The sequence below is a fragment of the Terrapene carolina genome, unplaced genomic scaffold, assembly GCF_002925995.2.
Source record: "Terrapene carolina triunguis isolate 2854851 unplaced genomic scaffold, T_m_triunguis-2.0 Scaffold211, whole genome shotgun sequence".
Classification (NCBI taxonomy): Eukaryota; Metazoa; Chordata; order Testudines; family Emydidae; genus Terrapene; species Terrapene triunguis.
In genome coordinates, this window is record NW_020664562.1 from 37,217,826 (window position 1) to 37,236,741 (window position 18,916).

An 18,916-nucleotide genomic window follows, 5' to 3' on the forward strand; every position below is an offset into this window, starting at 1 on the left:
ACAAGTAAAGAAACATAAATTAAACTACTTCCAAACAGGAAAGAATAGGTGTATTCAAGCAAGCTAGAAAGAAGCATCTATCTGACCTTATTTATGTACTGAGAGATTCTAACAAAACAGAATTGAGCGATCATATATTCAAATAGAACTGTTCCTCTGGTAGTCTGACAAAACAGGAATACTTGTGGCACCTTAGAGACTAACAAATTTATTAGAGCATAAGCTTTCGTGGGCTACAGCCCACTTCTTCGGATGCCCACGAAAGCTTATGCTCTAATAAATTTGTTAGTCTCTAAGGTGCCACAAGTACTCCTGTTCTTTTTGCGGATACAGACTTACACGGCTGCTACTCTGAAACCTGACAAAACAGAGGGATTAAAACTTAGCAGGAGGCTCTCAGCTGTTCTCTCACCAAATAACTGCAGAGGTTTCATCTCTGCTACGGTCAGCCAAGGAAGGTTTTGTTTGGCATCTCTGTAAGGATACAGCTGACTTTGACAGGACAACATCCCACTGTTAAAATCTGTGATTCTCACCTCAAAGCAACATATTTAACAGCTTAGAACTACTTGAGTAGCTGCAGTTTTATTTTTTATTATGAAAAATGTGGCAAGTCACTTTCCAGCTTCCTTCCCTAGTGACTGCACAGTTATTTTTATTTCTATCGATTATATTTATGCTTCTAGACAAGTCTAATTATTCTTTCAGACCCTCCTGGGCCCACTTCCTGCTTTCCCACTGTACCCCCTTAGATCATTTCAGCAGAGCTCCAAATGCTAAAAGGGACAGGATGCAGGTAAATATTGTCCTGACAGTAAATATCACCCCGACATCCTGTCACGATGATATTTACCTGCATCCTGTCCTTTTAACAGTTTGGAGCTAGGGAAGTTGTAGAAGCTCCTTCACTCCAAAAGGAGGAGGTTGGGTAGCCATCTGTCTTGGATGGTTTAGACACAAAATCTTGCATCTTGTCAGGAGGGTTGACCCTTGCCTTCCCTTCTAACCCTATTGTTCTATGACAAGGAAAATAGACTAGTAAGTTTACTTTTGTTTAGTCACTATAAGGGTTTTATCCATTTGTACAAGGATGCAGTGCTACAGGTTCAGTTCAGTTTCCTTCAGTTCTGAAAATAATACCTCCTAGCACTTCTATAATGCTTTTCATCAGTGGATCTTAAAGCACTTTACAAAGGAAATTAGTATCATTTTCATTTTACAGATAGAGAAACTGAGGCACAGGGTCACCCAACAGGCTAGTAGGAGAGTCAGGAATAGAACCCAGGTCTCATAAAGCTCACTCCAGCACTCAATCCACTAAGCCACACACCTCTAAGTTAACTATTAAAAAACAAACCAACCTTGTTAAGGCAACTTTTAAAATACATGCATTTTTAACTTGACAGTGTTCTTTCCCCTGAATTGCACTGACAGAATTCAATACTGTGTTTGCCCATGGGAGTGAGGCAGACAAGTTGTAGCAGGAGATTAAAAGGAAGATAGTTTGGTTGAATGCAGGCTAAAATCCTTTCACTTTGTGGACATGCACTTGTGTTCAGGGTTGCTGAAACAAATTTGCATAGTGGGGGTGCTGAGAGCCATTGAACCAAACTCTGTATATGATTGAAACCACTTCAAGCCAGGGGGTGCGGCAGCATCTACGCTTGTGTTAATATTATCTCGTAAATAAAGCTACATTTTCAAGGAAGTGTACCTAGTTATTGAACCAGAAAGGGGCTCTAGTATATGGGCCAGATCCCCAGGTCATCAGCAGCAGCGATCTCTCAATTCGAGATTTACATATGGGTTTAGAGAGGACTCAGGATCCTGGAACCCCAGATCCACCTGCAGTAGGTACAGACATTTCCTGGCGAGTCAGCTGCCTGCTGGGAGAAAGTGCTTTCTTTTTCCTTCCTCTTCTCTCTCTCTCTTTTCAGCTTGGAGGGCAAGGCACTTCTCCTTGAAGCGGGCCACTGCCTGATGGAGGATGCGGTGCCATTGAGGTTGGTTGGTGGCTTGCTCCTCCCATCTTGTGATGTCCATCAGTTTTCTTGAGATACACTTTCAGTGTGTCTTTGTAGCATGTCCTCTGATCATCACGGGATCTCTGACCATGGGTGAGCTGAGAATAGAGGGCTTTTTTTTGGAAGGCGAGAGTCTGGCATCCGCACACAATGTCCCCCCAGCAAATTTGGAGCGTGAGGATCATTGCTTCAATGCTGGTGACATTGGCTTCAGTTATATCGGCCAGATGCCCGGGGCACTGTGTCTGCTTTGTGCCAAGTTGTCACTGTTCTAAGATTGCAGAAATTGAGTAAGCAAGCCAGGGAAGATCACCAGTGTGCAGGGTTGATCCTGCAGTGGGCTACATCCAACGTAGGGTTTACATGACACATGCCTTCCTTTTTCAGTGTATGAGGAAAGGGGAACATAGTTAGAACACATATCTGCTATCCAGTCCTGGCCTAAGTATTCAGCCCTTCATGGTTCTTATAGTCCAATGTACGCAAGACCAGCCCTCAGGCTAGTTTAACACAACATATGGTGGTAGCTGCTAAAAATACCACCAGAATCAGAGCAGCACAAAGGAATGCTTTATGCCAGCTGTGCACACTGCCCCTTGACTTCTGCTGCATGTATTTTGGGAGTGTCCACGAATCTGGATCTATGCCTTTATCTTAGATAACTCCATGAGTGATTCCTCATTTCAGACAGACCACATATAATCCAGTTAATTTAATGTTAATATTTAGGGTCGGGTCCTCCAGCTGATGTGAACTAGTGTAACTCCATTGAACTGAATAGAGCTATGCTGATTTACAGTAGCTGAGGATCAGGCTCTTAGAATCTCTCTCTCTCCCCTATTTCATCTCTGCCTAATGTTTCTTTCTAATTCACATATTTCCCTTCTATGATCAGCATCGCAGCAACTAGCCTCAAGTCTAACTTCTTCCAGGCAGTGTCAGTGGATCAGGAAGCCACATGTTCCACAGAACAATAAAGCCATCACTCTGCACGATTTACAGTCCCCACAGCTCCCACAGCCCAGGAAATGAGAGTCCCAAATTGACTCTTGAACCTAGCTTCCGCACACAGCAACAGAATACGCTGCTGTCCTGCCTCCAGGCCAGCTGCAGCATCTTTACGATTTCATAACTGTACAAGTCAGCTCACTAGAACAAAGACTAGCCACAAACCAAACTCTGACACGTTTGCATGCAAAAGGGAAGAGCTTCATGCACCAGCAAATTAACAAACATGAATTTGTTTGCAAAGGGACTAAATCCTGCTCCATATCAGTCAAAGGCAAAACTCCCATTCAGTGGAAAAAGAACCACAGAAACTAGGAAATAGATACTTTCATTTAATTTGTAAGTGAAAATAGGCTTTGAGCTTGCAGTGTATTTAGTAGCGTGTGCAGTTCTGTGGGATTTAAGTTGTGTTTTTCTTATTTCAATTTCAGGAACACAAGACACAAGAGAGCAAGTGGCCACATGAGCCTAATTCCTTTCATGTTGCTTCATGTGAGTTTTCTTTCAAAATTATTAAAGCAGGGTAACAGCTAAGAAAAATGTGATTGCCAAGAACCGACCAAATTTTGATGCTCTCTTAATGTATCTTCATTTGCCTGCAAACATATTTCGTGGTCTTTAATATTCTTCAGATGAGATCAACCCCAAATTCATAAGCTTTAGGGCAATTAGATGACCAAAGTACAGAATTACCTGATGAGTTAGTACCACACATCTGACAGTCATGAATTATGGAGATATGAGTTATTAGCGAGGGTGAAGGACCTCAGAATGGGGGCTGCATTGTGGGCTAACTGCTCCAATTTATAGATTTCAAATTCTACATAGAGCAGCTGCTACTTGTGAAGAATAGCAGTACTGTAGTTTCTGCTGCTTAAAATGAGGATAAATATTTTAATCCCAGAAGCAGAAATCAGACACTGAAGAAACCTATTAGATCTTTTTGCCCCATCTCTGCACCTGACAGTAAAAACCCTTTGGTATATTTTTAGTGCTTTCTCTATTTTTAAATTTTCCAGTATTTGTCCTCTCCCCACAAAATGATACCCTTGCCTATATAGATACACACAGACATATGCACATTGGACTACTGTGGCTGTGATGTGGCAAAGAGAATCACAAACAGATTTGGTTTAGATGATGTTGCATGATCCTAGAAACTTTAATACAGGTTCTGGGCTTTGAATGTGAAAGTCCAGGAAGCACCCTGGTCACAATGAGGAGAAAGCATTTAAAAAAAAAAATCACAAAATGGGCCAATTATCAGAGTAAAACTTCCATAGAGAAACCACACAGACAGGTTATCACCAGAGTTTGGGTTTCATCCCAGATCTAAAACTCCCCACTTCAGGGAAGGATAAATGGTGTTACTTAGACACTCACAAAACTTAGTGATGTTGCACTGGCCTAGAATAAGGAGGGTGGGGAAGACTGCAGTTTTGGTTCATTTTCACTTTGAGTTTTGGGGTGTATTCTCATCCCAAACTCAAAGCAAGATGCCAGACTTGCAAATCCATGCAACTTCAAAAACATTTAAGCTTTACCTATGGAGAGAAATCACAGAGCTTTGCACAGCTGAAAAGATTGGGATAGCAAGTCAGAGATCTTGGTAAGCTTTGAAAAAGATACATGCTAATAGAATGAAAAAGAGGAAGGATTTAATGAAATATGGTCCTTCCTTTTAGAAATCTAGATTTATTTCTTCATTAAGGAATGCACATGTAACATTGTGTATCAGTGTTATTACAAAGATGCATAGGTGTGATTGTGATCTGGAAAGTAACAGATCAAAACAAGAGGTAGTTCTGATGGATTTTTATGTACTGCAGAAAATGAAACAAAAATTAAAATTAAGATGTGAGGATGAAAGAAGGAAGGTAAAAGCAGGGAAATACACGAGGCTTAATTCTGATCTTACTTTTGCCATTTTTACATTTTGTAGCACCAACAACTTCAGTGGAGTTTTGCCTTATTGTCTTATTGCTATTACGATACAATCTCAATTATTCAAGTGTCATGAGAGATACTGAGGGCCCAATTCTCCCACTCTTACCCATGTTGAGAAGTAATTTTTTACATGAATTATCCATCCCATTGATTTCAGTAAGATGACTCATTGTACGCTACTGCCCAATGTAAGATTGGCAGTATCAGGCCCTAATAAGTTTTGATATCGGAGGGAAATTTCCACGCAATTAACAGATATGAGGGGAGCTTGACCCTGTTTTGGATAATGGGGAGTTTCAGATAACTGGAGTTTGGATTGTCCAGATTCTACTGTAATAGCAAAGACTAATTTTTTTAAATAATAAAATAAGAAAAAAGTATACATGTTGGGTTTTGGTCATTTGGAGATGTGTGAAACTCACTAAAATAAAAGAGTACATAGAGAAGTTGTTATAAGGAGACTCTTCATAGTATTTTGACACATTCAGGAAACTTTATAATATTTTAGCACATTCTGAACTAAAAATATCTATTAAAAAGCATGACACTGAATCTCCCAGAGCTATTCATGGCTGCTGGGTGACTAAACTAAGAAATAGTGTCTAAACTAGACAAAGTGCAAAAAAATTGTATTTAACTATGAATCAGTTTGACGCTCAATTAACAGACTTGCTGACTACTAATACAGTTAACCAGGATAGGATGTTATTGTTCTCCCAACTCTGTAAAAGATTAAAACACAAGGCACTCACCACTGGAGATGGAGAAAGTGCGATGTTGCCTATTGATGCTTTCAATTCATCTACAGTTGCTGCACTCTTAAGAATGTCTTTAGCCTGCAAAGGCTTAATCTTAATGTTAAATTTCTTGTGTGACTCTTCTTCTTCTTCTGATTCACTTGAGGAATAAAAGTGCTTTCCTTTGGTAGGTAGATCACAGTTAAAGAATTTTTTGTTCTGCTAAGAGGTAGGCTTTTCATACAGAGTGGAGGCAAAAGAGTACCCCCATCCCCATCTTTTCAAACTCCTAAAGTCAAGTTTTCAAAAAGTGCCTTAGGCACTGTCTAAAGTGACATAGGTGCTTAAGAAGCCTAAATCCCTCTTATTTTCCAATAAGATTTAGGGTCCTAAGTCACTTTGGAAAATGGGATTTAGATGTTTTTGAACATTTTACTCCAACTGTACACCAGCAAGAATGGGTAACAAAGGATACACATTTTTGCTAATTCTGTCACCACTATTCCATTTTGTCATATTTGTATATAACAGACACACACACACACACACACACGGATGTAAATTGCTGACTGCTCGTAAAAGTAGGTAAAACTGCACTGTGGGATAGCATTAATTTACGAGTAGTCTTTTCCCACCAGTCAGCACTGTACCAGTTTACACTCTGTACATTAATACGTAACCAGGAAGTTTCAGTGGCAGCAGAGGAGGAAGTTATGCGTCTATTTTCCCACGGTCTACTTACTAAAGGCAGCTCACGGCACAGGCCAGATTCTTGTATGCAGTGTGGCTGCTTTGTATCGCACCATTGACACAGACTACCTGTAAAGTGAGCAAAGCCTGTAAGGGAGATCACCTGCCATGTAAAGGGTGTAGTAGCACCAAATCTTATGCCACTAACTTTCCCTGCAACGTGGCTATGGTTGGAGGAAAGGGGATATAGCCACAATATCCCTTCACTGTGCCAAGCCTCAGCTGTGTGTTGCATCCTGGGATAAGAGAGAATTCTTCAGCCTGTTCAAACAAAATGCAGAGGTCCTGGCCAGCAGGAGGAGGATGAAGGGAGAGCACATGTGAGCTTTAAGCCTCCTTCATATGCACACCTCATACCTGTGCTCTGCGCGTCACAGTGGAGGAGATGGGCCAGTGTGTATATATTGTTCTACATTTTGAGAATATCTAAAATGTTATGGCTCCTCTGTACCAAGTAAATAAAATGTATAGCTATCTTAAGGGTTTTCTATGGTGCCTATCACACCCTAGACACATGTATTTTAAATAAAATATGTATCTACACTTTCACAGCCTCTTACATGTCAATGTAAATGAATGGTGATTTTCAAAAGGGAAATTCATTTGTGCTTATCTTGTTTTTCTAAAAGCAAATCTGTCTCCTCTTGCTCCTGCTTACGTCCATTTAAATGGATGAAAGGAAGAGTGTCAACAATTAAACAGCTATTAGATCAGCATAAACAAGCTGGAGACTAAATACAATACTTTGCACATGTCTATATTAACTTCCATCAGAGAATCACAGCATGATTTATAAACACTCACTAGTGTCACTAGTTCGTTGAGAAGGAAAGTAGTAGCACCCCCATTTTATAGATGGAGAAACTAAAGTATAGTTAGGTGACTTGCCCAAGTGAATCTATGGCAGAGCTGAAAATAGGCTTGAGAATCTAGAGATCTGGGTTCTGACCATTAGATGATGATTCTTACTTTTCAAGACTCATAAATGTAACATTTGCTCAGCTCCTCTAGTTTTAATTCCTTTCTTACAAGGCCAAAGGCGTTCTGCAGAGAGATGTAAACTGCTTCTTTCCTCCAATGAATGAACACACTGCTTCTGCAACCCTTCTAGTTTCTGCCAACCCAGAGAAAAGGGCTAGAAATCTGCTTCTATTCACTGTAAGCATTATAATCAGATCTGTTTTAGTGGCATGCACTGAACATAATTATTTCCCAGTGCACTTCCTATCCACTTACTCCTCATAATTTCTTATGAATAAAACAAGGCAATTAGAAGTGCCTTCTGGTTAACTGTATCAGGTGATTTTCCACTGGGCTTCACTTTTAGCTGAGGAATAATAGTGTACAGAAAAATTTCAGTGACCACTCCATGAACCCATGATCATATTACAGTTTGCAAACCAAGATGTAAGGCTAACAATAAAGGATATAGCCTGGTTCTTCTGGTCTGATGCTGTATCCCTCTTCATCAAGCTCAGGTGAATTCTGGGTGGGGTATAAACAAAGCAAAGTAATTAAGTTCTTGTTAAACATTTTATTAAAGAGCAGCTTAAGCTATTTCTTCTGTCGGGAGGATATGTCAAAGGAAACACTGGGCTGATTAAGTGAGCTTTACCCAAAATTAGAAAAAAATACCACAAGCTGAAGGGAAGGCTTTGTTTATAGGAGGCTTAACATGGCTGGAGCTGCGCTTGCTAATATCTATAAACTACCCTACCATGCCAAGGTAAATGATATTGCTGTTAACTCTGGCAGTGTCAATCAAGTCCACTGCACAGAGCTGACCTGGCAAGTGTAAGGGTTTGGAGAGAAAAGAAAGGCAGGATTGTAGGAATTGCACAGGATTTTAACAGTCTCGGTTGGGTTGCTGCAGAAACTACTGCAACTATGGTCCACAGAATTAGGCAGGTAAAAAGTGCTGGGAAGAGGGATGGAAACAATGGAAGGCAGACACCAAAAATAAGAAGCCATATAGTATAGAAACACAATTGTTCTAGGGAAGGACTTCTACTCTAGAGCCCATACATTCCAGAATAGCATTCGACCTTGCAGGCCTTTGAGCCTGTAGAATAGGCTATAGAATCAGACCTGTAGGCAGTTAAGGCAGAAGTTATTAGTGCTGCATTTAACAGTTTTGAACTGTTCGCTTCTTTGCAGGTAAACGTCCTCAATGTTCAATTGAAATGTATTTTTTTCCCCCAATTAACTTTGACATATTCCATATTGATGGTATAATCGGTCTCAAATAGACCTTTCCTTATTACTCAGGGTAATTGGTACTTAATGGGTAATTTGAGCTACCCAGTCTCTGGATAATTTTACACAATCTAATTAACATCCGGATATAAAATATATTTCAGAATAAGGTTAGGTTTCAACTACACATTTGTAGGGTGATAAAATAGCTGAATTCATTTTTTTCTCCACAGTGATGTAGTTCAACAGTAAGTTTTACTCCATCACTTAAAGAGGCACACTCAGCATGAAAAAACGGGTTAGTTCCCTCATATCAATTTTTGTGGTTTTACAATTACATTTTCCTCTTTTTATTGCAGGTTTTTCTCTCTCCCCTGTTGCTGCAGGATACATGAACAACAGGGGAAACTACCTATAGTTAAATCAACTGCACATGAAACACTGTCAAATTCACGTCAAACAAAAAAAAAAAAAACCTGGAGATAATATAGTTTTCATGAATCACTCCAAGTTCCAGTAATCTTAGGTGTAACTCGTAACAACAGGCAAAAATTTTCTGAGGGAAGTGTGCCTCGTGACAGTCCCCCCCGCTTGCTCTAGTAATTGTCATTTCCACATAACAATGTGGAAAGGAAAACTGAGTCTTTGTCTGAAATACGTGGTAACATTTGAACCAGGCTGGAGTTATGAATACTCCAGGATGTGATCTTCATTCTGAAGTGTAGAGAATGAAATGAAGATGAGGATGCTGCATATGAAGCAAACACACTTGGATCAGTGAAAACAGTTGTCTACCAAAGTGAGATAATCCTGCAGCATATGAAGGTATATGAATTCCTCATCACATAACACTGACATCTATTAAATGGGGGGAGGAGATCATCCAGATACTTACATATCTTTCCCAGTCAATCTCTGCATAAAATCCATTTGGAGCTCCATTACTTTTCTTCTGTAATACATTTGAGAACAATTTTACAATTTTTAAATTCAAGAGCTAAGAATCACACAATGTCTATCTGGAGCAAACTACTGAAATCTGTCACAGAATGGCCAGACTAGCAACCCTCTAAAGAAACTGGTCAGTACAGTTAGATGATTGTGATATCCCTATATAACAAATAGCTATTTCATACAAACGATAAAATTATTAACATAATGTAAAAGACTGATTTTTTGTAACAAATAGGGCAGTTCAAAATCCACAGCCCAGCAAATAAATGGTAGTTTGCATTTCTGTAGAATCTTCCACATGTCTGTTTCAGTGCACTTTATAAACAACCATTAATTGAAATCCACAACACTCCTGTGAGGAAGGGAAGCAAAATTATTAATTCATTGTGCTGTGACACTTCAGCACATTTATAGTGCTATAGGTTCATGACCACCAAGTATTGTACAGATATCCACAACATCTTCTCTTATTGAGTATACATAGCTTTCTTCAGATTGCAACAGTGGTAGTTGTGGGGTTACATATACACATGTGTACATGTAGAAAGCCTTGTCAAAAGTAATGTTTCATTAATATAATGAGCCTCCTTGCTTAGTCATCATCCACTGCTTTAGTCTTTTCTGGAAAAAAAATCATGATATGCTAACAGGTATTATTGGTTTCTGCAGAAACTAATGTTGCTTTCTTATAGGCAGTAAACTGTATTCATTGCAAAAATGGTGCTAAATGGTGCAGCAAAAGTGACTAATTTTCCACCTGAGGTGTGTGCTGGAAGTCTAAAGAGGCTCAGATTGATCTAGGGTCAAACTCTGCTATTATTTACCACACACACCCCCACAAACCCCACCCAGGGCAAAAATGGTTCCCTTGTCAATATCCGTTAATTAGCAAAAACAAAAACTGATAGCTGGGCAGAGTTCTGGCCTTAGCTTGAGAACTTGTACTCTCAATGTAAATTTTAACTGCAAAGTTATAAAACATTTACCCAAAGGAGTTTATAAAAGAAACCCTAATGCACCTTTCCACAGAGTGGCGCAGATGAAGACCACTATAATGTTCAGACAGGAATTGCGCTGCATTTCTGATGTCACTATGGTTAGGTTCATCTTAAAGCAAAGTCAACTGTCTCTTCACCACACAATAAAAAAATGCCAAAGAAGTCTCTACAATTAAAATGTACTGTATGTGCAGCAAACCAATCTCTTTTCAAATCAACAAGCTGTTTACCAGTCGGAGAGATGTCAAACTAAGCACACTTATGCAAGCTAAACATGTCAGGCCACACTTAAGGCACTAAATATGTTTAAACAATCCTCTAATTTAGATACTTAATATAGGCCCAGTTTTCAAACTCAGGAGCTAAATTAGACAGCACCCAGAATGGAACTGGGTTAACAGTAGCACGAGGGCACTCAAATGCCCAAATTTAAAGGCCAATCCAACCTCCACTCAAATCAGTGGAGAGACTCCTATTGATTTTAGTTGGATCAGGCCACAAAGCACCTAGGGGCTTGTCTATATGAACATTTAGTTCGCAGCAAGCTGGTGTGTGACGCTACCCTGATGTAGCCACCTGCAAACCAGCTGTCTGTGTGGACCCTGCTGATGCACATTAACAGTTCTCTAATGCCTTTTGAGCTAACCCTCTTTGAAACAGGACTAATCAAAGCACATTAACGAACGATTAACGTGTCCAGAGGGTCCGTGCAGATAGTTAGTCTATGGCAGGCCAGTGTGGGGTAGAGTCACACCCCAGCTTGGTGCAAACTGCTCATGTAGACAAGCCCTAAGTCTTTCTGTTTTTATATCATGCTCATCACTGTAGTATCAAAGCACCTAAATGCAGAACTGAGTACCTTATTTTAGAGGCTGAGAAAAAACTGAGCTTTGAATGTGCTCTGCATAGTTGTTAATCTTTACATTTTTAGTAATAAATTTGTATTTATAGCTAACATATCAGAAGTCTGAAAGCTAGTTTTCCTAATGTGTTCAACAATTTTTAAAACATTTTTTTACTCACTGTTTTTATTACCCTTTGGACGCTTTAAACTGAAATCTGTTTCCTTACCGAAATTTTTTTTCCTCCTTCACGTGCACACTCTGGTTTGTTATTGAAGGGTGGCTCATGAGGATGAGGGCTGGGAAGCTGGAATGGATTTTGTTTTTGTAGAAAAAGTGTTAAAGTATTGGGAGGGTTTTAAACACACAAAGAATGACATGGAGTTAGCAAACATACTATACAGTTTAAAAAAAAGAAGGTTGGCCAAATTTGGTTCTTTTAAATGTAAAGGAAACATTGGGACTCATACCAGGGCTCTATTCACCAGACAATAGGCTTGATGGATATTGGGCTACAGAGGCTTTATGGTATTTTGTATCTCAAGGACGCATTAGATCCTATTCCTGGTTCAGCAAGCACTTAAAGGGCCTGATCCCACAGGATTAGGCCCTGAATCTGTAAAACGGGCAGGAAGAATCAGGTAGCGTATCAGAAGCTCTCACACTTTTCGTAACGTGTACTCCTTCTTAATAAACATCCCTTCTTGACTGTCTCATGGACACCTCCGCTCTACTTGATCCACAGACCCCCTTCCCTCCCATTCACAATCACTATTTCACTCCTGTGGCAACTACAGCAGTTGCTTGCATGGAAAGGTAATATTAGGAAGGGATTTACTACATTTTGTCTGTCTATTAATGCATGTTAGCAGCTGGAAATGGGGAAGGAGATGTCAGCACCATCTGGCCACCAACTGTCCACGGACCACAACTCGAGAACTTCTGCTCTATAAAAAAAGATCAGCGCATGTCAACAACGGATACAGTCAGAATGGCTGGGATTCTGTAGTTTGGGATTTCAAGACCATACCGTGAAGACAGCATACTGAAGAAGGTTACACAAAGGGTTAGATTCACAACAGGACTTATGAGAATAACTGCCACTTTAGGCGTCTAAGTTGCAGCATCAGGTCTCACTGGGATTCACGACACCCCCACTCAGCTTCTGTCAAACCCTGAAGCCTCCTAAACTTGTTTGGTGCTTAAGTTTTCGCAGTAAAAGTTTCCCTAGGCACTAGGGTTGCCACGTGTCTGATTTTCGACTGGAACACTCAGTCAAAAAGAGACCTTGTTGGCTCCGGTTAGCACTGCTGACCGGGCCATTAAAAGTCTGGTTGGTGGCGCAGGCAGGCTCCCTACCTGGATCCACGCAACTCCCGGGAAGCAGCAATATGTCCCTTCTGCTAAGGGAGTGGCCACGGGGGCTATGCATGCTGCCCCTGCCCCAAGCACCGGCTCCGCAGCTCTCATTGGCCAGGAACTGCACAGCCCCTGTGGCCACCTCTCCCACTAGGAGCTGAAGGGACATGCTGGTTGCTTCCCAGGACCCGCCTGAGGTAAATGCCACCCGGAGCACGCACCATTCCCTCCTCCCAGACCCCAACCCCCCTGCCCCAGCCCTGGGCCCCCGGCCACACCCAAACTCCCTCCCAGAGCCCGCACCCCCTCCCACACTCCAAATATCCCTCATCCCTGGCCCCACCCCAGAGCCTGCACCCCAGCCACAGCCCTCACCCCCCACACACACTCCAAACCCCTCTGCCCCAGTCCGGAGCTTCCTCCTACACCCCAAACCCCTCATCCCCAGCCCCACCCTGGAGCCCGCCCCCCCACCTCTGCCCCAGCCCTGTGAAAATGAGCGAGTGAGCGAGGGTGGGGGAGAGTGAGTGACGGAGGGAGGGGGGATGGAGTGAGTGGGGGAGGGCTGAGGGGAAGGGGCAGAGCCTCAGGGTAGGGGGCGGGGTTTTCTGCAATTAGAAAGTTGGCAGCCCTACTAGGTGCCTATGTTTCTGCCTCTGCACCTGCACATGTACTCTCTGCACACATACTCTCAATGTGATGCACAAACCAGGGGAAGATAGGTGTTCCTTTGCCTAACTCACTTGCAGGACCCAATCCACTAGGAGTGTTCAGAGGCTGCTTATCAGAGAGCTCATGTAAAATGGCTGGGGGCAGGGAAAGAGGGAGAAGAAGGACCTCACTCATAACTTTTAGCCCAATTAGGGATTTGTGGGGCCCTGGGCCAGAGCAAGTGGGGGGCCCCTCCTCACCCCTTTTGCCTGCAGTCCCCCCGGTTTCCCCCCCCCAAGCACTCTTGCCGGGGAAATGGGGTCAGGGTGTGGGGGTTTGCCCTGCCCCGCCCCTCAGCCCGACACTCCTGCTGGGGAGCGGGGTCGCAGGCTTCTCCTGCTCTCCGGCAGGAGCACTGGGTAGGCTGAGCAGGTCGGGGCATGGGGCTGCCCATTTTAGCTCAATGACTTGTTATCACGGACGATAAAACTGCTAACCGTTTGCTATTGAAGAGTGCCTGTAATACTAGATCTAAACAACAACAATTGCTACTTCTGCTACTCTTTAGCATCAACAACAAAAAAAGCCATGATGTGGCTACCCACAACTTTGGCACCCGATCCGGCTATCACTGAAATCAATAGTAGTTTTGCCATTGGTTTCAGAAGGTCTTTCAATCTATTAAGTCAGGGGTGGCCAACCTGAACCTGAGAAGGAGCCAGAATTTACCAATGTACATTGCCAAAGAGCCACAGTAATACATCGGCAGCCGCCATCAGCTCCCCCCTGTTCCCAGTGCCTCCCATCCACCAGCAGCCCCACTGATCAGCACCTCCCCAGCCCTCCCCGCACCTCCCGATCAGCTGTTTCGTGGTGTGCAGGAGGCTCGGAGGGGGCGGGGGAGGAGAGAGGGCATAGCAGGCTCAGGGGAAGGGGTGGAATGGGGGCAGAGTCAGGAGTTGGGCAGCGAGCACCCTCCTGCACATTGGAAAGTTGGCGCCTGTAGCTCCAGCCCCGGATTTGGTGCCTATACAAGGAGCCGCATATTAACTTCTGAAGAGCTGCATGTGGCTCCGGAGCTACAGGTTGGCCACCCCTGTATTAACTTAACTCTTCATTCTTAGACTCCCTATATAGGGGGCATCCACCTTACACTTTTTTCTTGCTTCAAGAAGCGCAGTGTGGTTATGTCTGTATACGTGACACAAAGATGAACAGAATTCCCCCACACATCACTATCTCTGGGTAAGTATGTCACATTTACAGGAGGCCTCAGAAATTGCAGAGGGAGAAAAGGAAAGTTGCACTGCATTTGAAACATGAGGAGTACTGCATATGGAGAAGAGATAAGGCAAATCCCTGACTGCAGCTGACATAGAAAAGAGAGAAGAAACAGTGAGAGCAGCAGAAGACAGGAGGCAGGGCCTGCTCCAGGTTTTTTGCCACCCCAAACAAAAAAAAAAAAAAAAAAGAGGGGAGAGGGGTCCGGAGTGCCGCCGCCAAAGGGAATAAAAGGGGGGCCAGAGTCCAAGGGCAGAAAGAAAAGGAAAGGAAAAGGAGCAGAAGAGGAGAAACAGAGGTTGAAGACCAGGGAAGACAGATTTGTACATTCCACAGTTTCATGTAATCTGGAAAGCTACATTTTTTTCCTTTCTTTCTGATGAATAGAGCCTTGATTAAAGTGTTACCCAACGTTTAGTATTCTGAACTTCATTTCTTGACATTTCTTAACAATTAATGACAAGGGGCTCTATGAGTGCAGGGTTATCACCAAGCTAAGGATCTTGGGTCAGATGCCAAAAGACTTGTGCCTCTTAAAGCGGTGATTAGGCCATCCAATTTGTGTGTGATTTTACGGGAGACACATTTTATTTTTAAGGACTGGTTTAGTTTCCACTCCAGAGCTCTGAGTATGATGCAGAGCAACTACAAACAGTTTCCCAGTTGCACCAGTTTTCCTTCTGAATATGTTCCTGATTTTTATTTTAGGCATGAGCTTTTTAAATCCGAGTACAAAATCTTTTTTAAAAAAACAACTTACAGTAAAATTGATGTCTGAACCCAACATACTTCTTTGCAAACTTGAAATTTAGGAATCAAAACCCCTCTAAAGTCCAGTTTTAGTAGGGACATTCATTCCTAAAACCATAAGTTAAAGCAGCCATAATTTTGAAGTAACAACTCTCCTATTTTCAATTTAATATAGAAAATAAAAATTGCACAGAAAATAGTCAAATTTGTCACATTTCTCTTAATAACCTTTCAGATTATTAATCCGTTGTGCAGAAAATGCTGTATAACATTTTTCCATAAAAAGTAAACATTCATAATAAAAAAGCAGCTTTCAAATGCTTGATTTTATTTAACATTACCTTTGAACTATTTTTATACAGGATTTATAAAGTGGCTGTATGTACAACAGAGATGATTTTGGCACTGCAGCCATCCTGGCTGCTTATTTTTGACAAATAATCTTCCCAGACTGAATTCCTCTGATTTAAACAAACAGCTATCTTGTAAAGAGAATTTTTAATGTCTTTACTACATTAAATGGAAATAGAGAGAAAGTGTAAGACTTCCTTACGCTTATTTGCAGAGAACAATGCTTTTAGACAGACACAGACTGAATGCTATTAAAAATAATTTTATAAGAAGAGTTCAGTACTTACAATTCCATCCCTGTCTGGTGATCCTCTGCAACAAAGAGAAAATACATATTAGTCAAAAAACAGACTAATGCAGCCTTTGCTGTTTAACCTTTGGAAACAATTTTCTCGGCTAATTCACATGAGCTGTGGTTTTTATGGTCAACTACTGTCACCCACCTTCCAATTGATAAGAACCACAGGACTGCTGTGGTAACAACATTTTCATAGGTCTTAATATCTCTTTCATGGGATTTGTACACCGTACCCTTCTTATGGAGGAATGTGGACTTCTGTTTTCTCTTTACATTCACATTCTGATATTCCTTTCTCCCAAACTTTCCTAGAGACATGTTGTACGTTCTTTTAGAAAACACAGTAGAAATAGATATACAGTGACAATTTAGGGCCAAATCTGGCAAATACTTTCTACTGAACATTGTCCTTTCTTCTGAGAGTGGTAATTGCACTGAAGTCAGCAGGACTATTTATCGTATTAAGGACTGTGCTTAGTAGCGTTTGCAGAACTGGGCCTTAAGCTATAGCAAACATGGAACAGCTACAGATATGGCAGTCATGTTTATTTAGCATCATATAAATATGGTCAAGTGTTGAGTGAAAAGATAAGTAATTATTAAATCCAGCCCCCACTCTTCCCTCTCCCATACCCCCCACATCCTTCAGTCTCATCTAGTGCTATAGATATTCCAAAGACTGATGGTCAAGACTTATGACATTGTAGAAAATCTACAGGCAGCTACTGCCAACTCAAGTATAATTAAACGCACCAATGTCCTTCATTGAACCACTCGATAATTATTGTGTATTTGCCTTTTCTTATTCTCTGATTTAATATTTAAATCTTACTCATTACACGAGGTTCCCAAAATATTCTTCTAAAGCAGCAGATGTAATATAAGATTCCATATTCCACATGTGTTCCTTAAGCTTAGTGATTTTGGTTTTGGGTAGGGAATATTTAGACTCCCTAGAACTGCATGTTTGAATCCCTGCAGAGATGGCTCAATTCTTCCTCCTTCAGAGGTATTAGTGGACTGCATATTGTGTGCTTGTGCCCAGGTTACCAAACAATCCAGATCTGTCTGTATCGGTGACCTGTCCTCTTCATTATTTACCATTCCAACTTCTGTGTCAACTGCAAACTTTATCAGTCATGATTTTTGGTTTTCTTCCATGTCATTGATAAAAATGTTAAATAGTGTAGGGCCAAGAACCAATCCCTGCAGGACTTCACTAGAAACACACACATTTGATGATGAGTCCCTGCTTACAATTAAAACAAATGTGACTTTCAAATTAGCTCAGGATGATGAACACTGTGCACATCAATATCAGACAAGTAGCTTATTTTATCAACTAATTAAGTAACTTTAGAGTTTTTTCCTGGTCTCAGAATTCCTTCTAATTCCATTTCCCTTCACTCACTCAAGCAAATGTTCCCATCTCCTGTAGGCTTTTCATATGCTCTCTTGATCTGTGCTGGTTTCCAAAGATCGCTGACCTGATGGCTTCAAAGGCACCCCATTGGATTCCTGGCTCTGCGACCATCTGAATCCAGATGCGTTCTCTGCTTTAGCTTAAAACTTTTGAATGTGGAGACTTTGCAAATTCCTCTGGATTACATCTGTGGTATTTCAGAATTCCTGTTCTCCAGGAATTAACTTGTCCCATTAATATTGATTCTGGACCTCTATGTAAGCTCACTATGCATCAGTACCTTTGTTGGATGCTGAGACAGATATGACAATTTCCTGCAGTATCCTTGAAAACCCTTATTGTATAAAACAAATTTAATTGTGGGTCACGATTGTATGTAACCTCTCCGGGGGAGGGGGAGAGGGGGGAAGAGACGAGACCAGTGAAAAAACTGGGAGTTCAAAAGACTACACTGAAAATGTGCCAGACAAATATAGACTTTTGGGACAATAAATGTTAAGTGGATTTCCTGGGGAATCCCTGGGAGAGGTTAATGAAAATTACCTAACTATGGGTTATGCAAAAACCCAGCCTGTTGAAGCTATGCTCTGAGGAGAGGCTCTTAGTCTGTTGATAACCCGATAAGCCTAATCTGTATAAAGAAATGGCTGCTCTTCCCAGCCTTTGTTCTGGTTCTGGATCTAAGACAGATATGAACTTGTAATTATGGGGGGAAACCCAATGGTGGTTTTTGAAGGACTGAAAACTACAAGAAGTTGGGGTGACCTCTGCTAAGCTTTTAAAGCAGGCATGTAGGTTCTTTTAATGTATTTTCTCTGTAATGTTTTTACCTTAAAAATAAATGTGCCTGCTTAGAAGGAACTGTGTGGTAACCTACAACTGCAGGCAACAAACCGGTCTAGCCTTCAGAGAAAGCAAAGCACAGGGACCGTTCTGTTTAGTGCAGTCCAGGGAGCTGTGTAGCCTTAAAACCCCTGGTGAGGAGGGAGTGAGGCCTGGGTCTGCCCCCAAGACAGGTGATGGCTGGGAGCTGGAAATCTGTAAGTAGGTGCCATTCAGGGACCATGGAGGGGAAAAAACACAAATGCAATTATCCTGAAACTGTGACAGCTGCATCGTGTCTGATTGCTGACATGCCCATAGGTCTTCTTGGGATGTGGCTATGGTAAAAGAATCAATACTGTTGCTGCAGCTTCTTCCAATGGACAATTCCTGTATGTTCTTCCAAATTACATCTCTTCGTGCCTAATGTAGCCAATTATTTTAGTTTATTATTTATTTATTATGTGATGTTATGATTAATGTGTTATATTACATATATTTATTGTATGTTAATTAGAGTTAATT

At 41.5% G+C, this 18,916-nt stretch overlaps 1 protein-coding gene across 1 annotated transcript in view; it reads right to left on the reverse strand.

The window, feature by feature from the left end:
• LOC112115977 (SH3-containing GRB2-like protein 3-interacting protein 1) overlaps window positions 1-18,916 on the reverse strand; it is a 134,189-nt gene that overhangs the window by 64,201 nt on the left and 51,072 nt on the right. The window contains exons 4-8 of the mRNA XM_024213234.3: window positions 16,136-16,160; window positions 11,686-11,763; window positions 9,558-9,614; window positions 7,897-7,951; window positions 5,732-5,907 (exon numbers count right to left, since the gene is read on the reverse strand). Coding sequence (XP_024069002.1) covers window positions 5,732-5,907; window positions 7,897-7,951; window positions 9,558-9,614; window positions 11,686-11,763; window positions 16,136-16,160 — 391 coding nt within the window. The remainder of the gene's footprint in view (window positions 1-5,731; window positions 5,908-7,896; window positions 7,952-9,557; window positions 9,615-11,685; window positions 11,764-16,135; window positions 16,161-18,916) is intronic.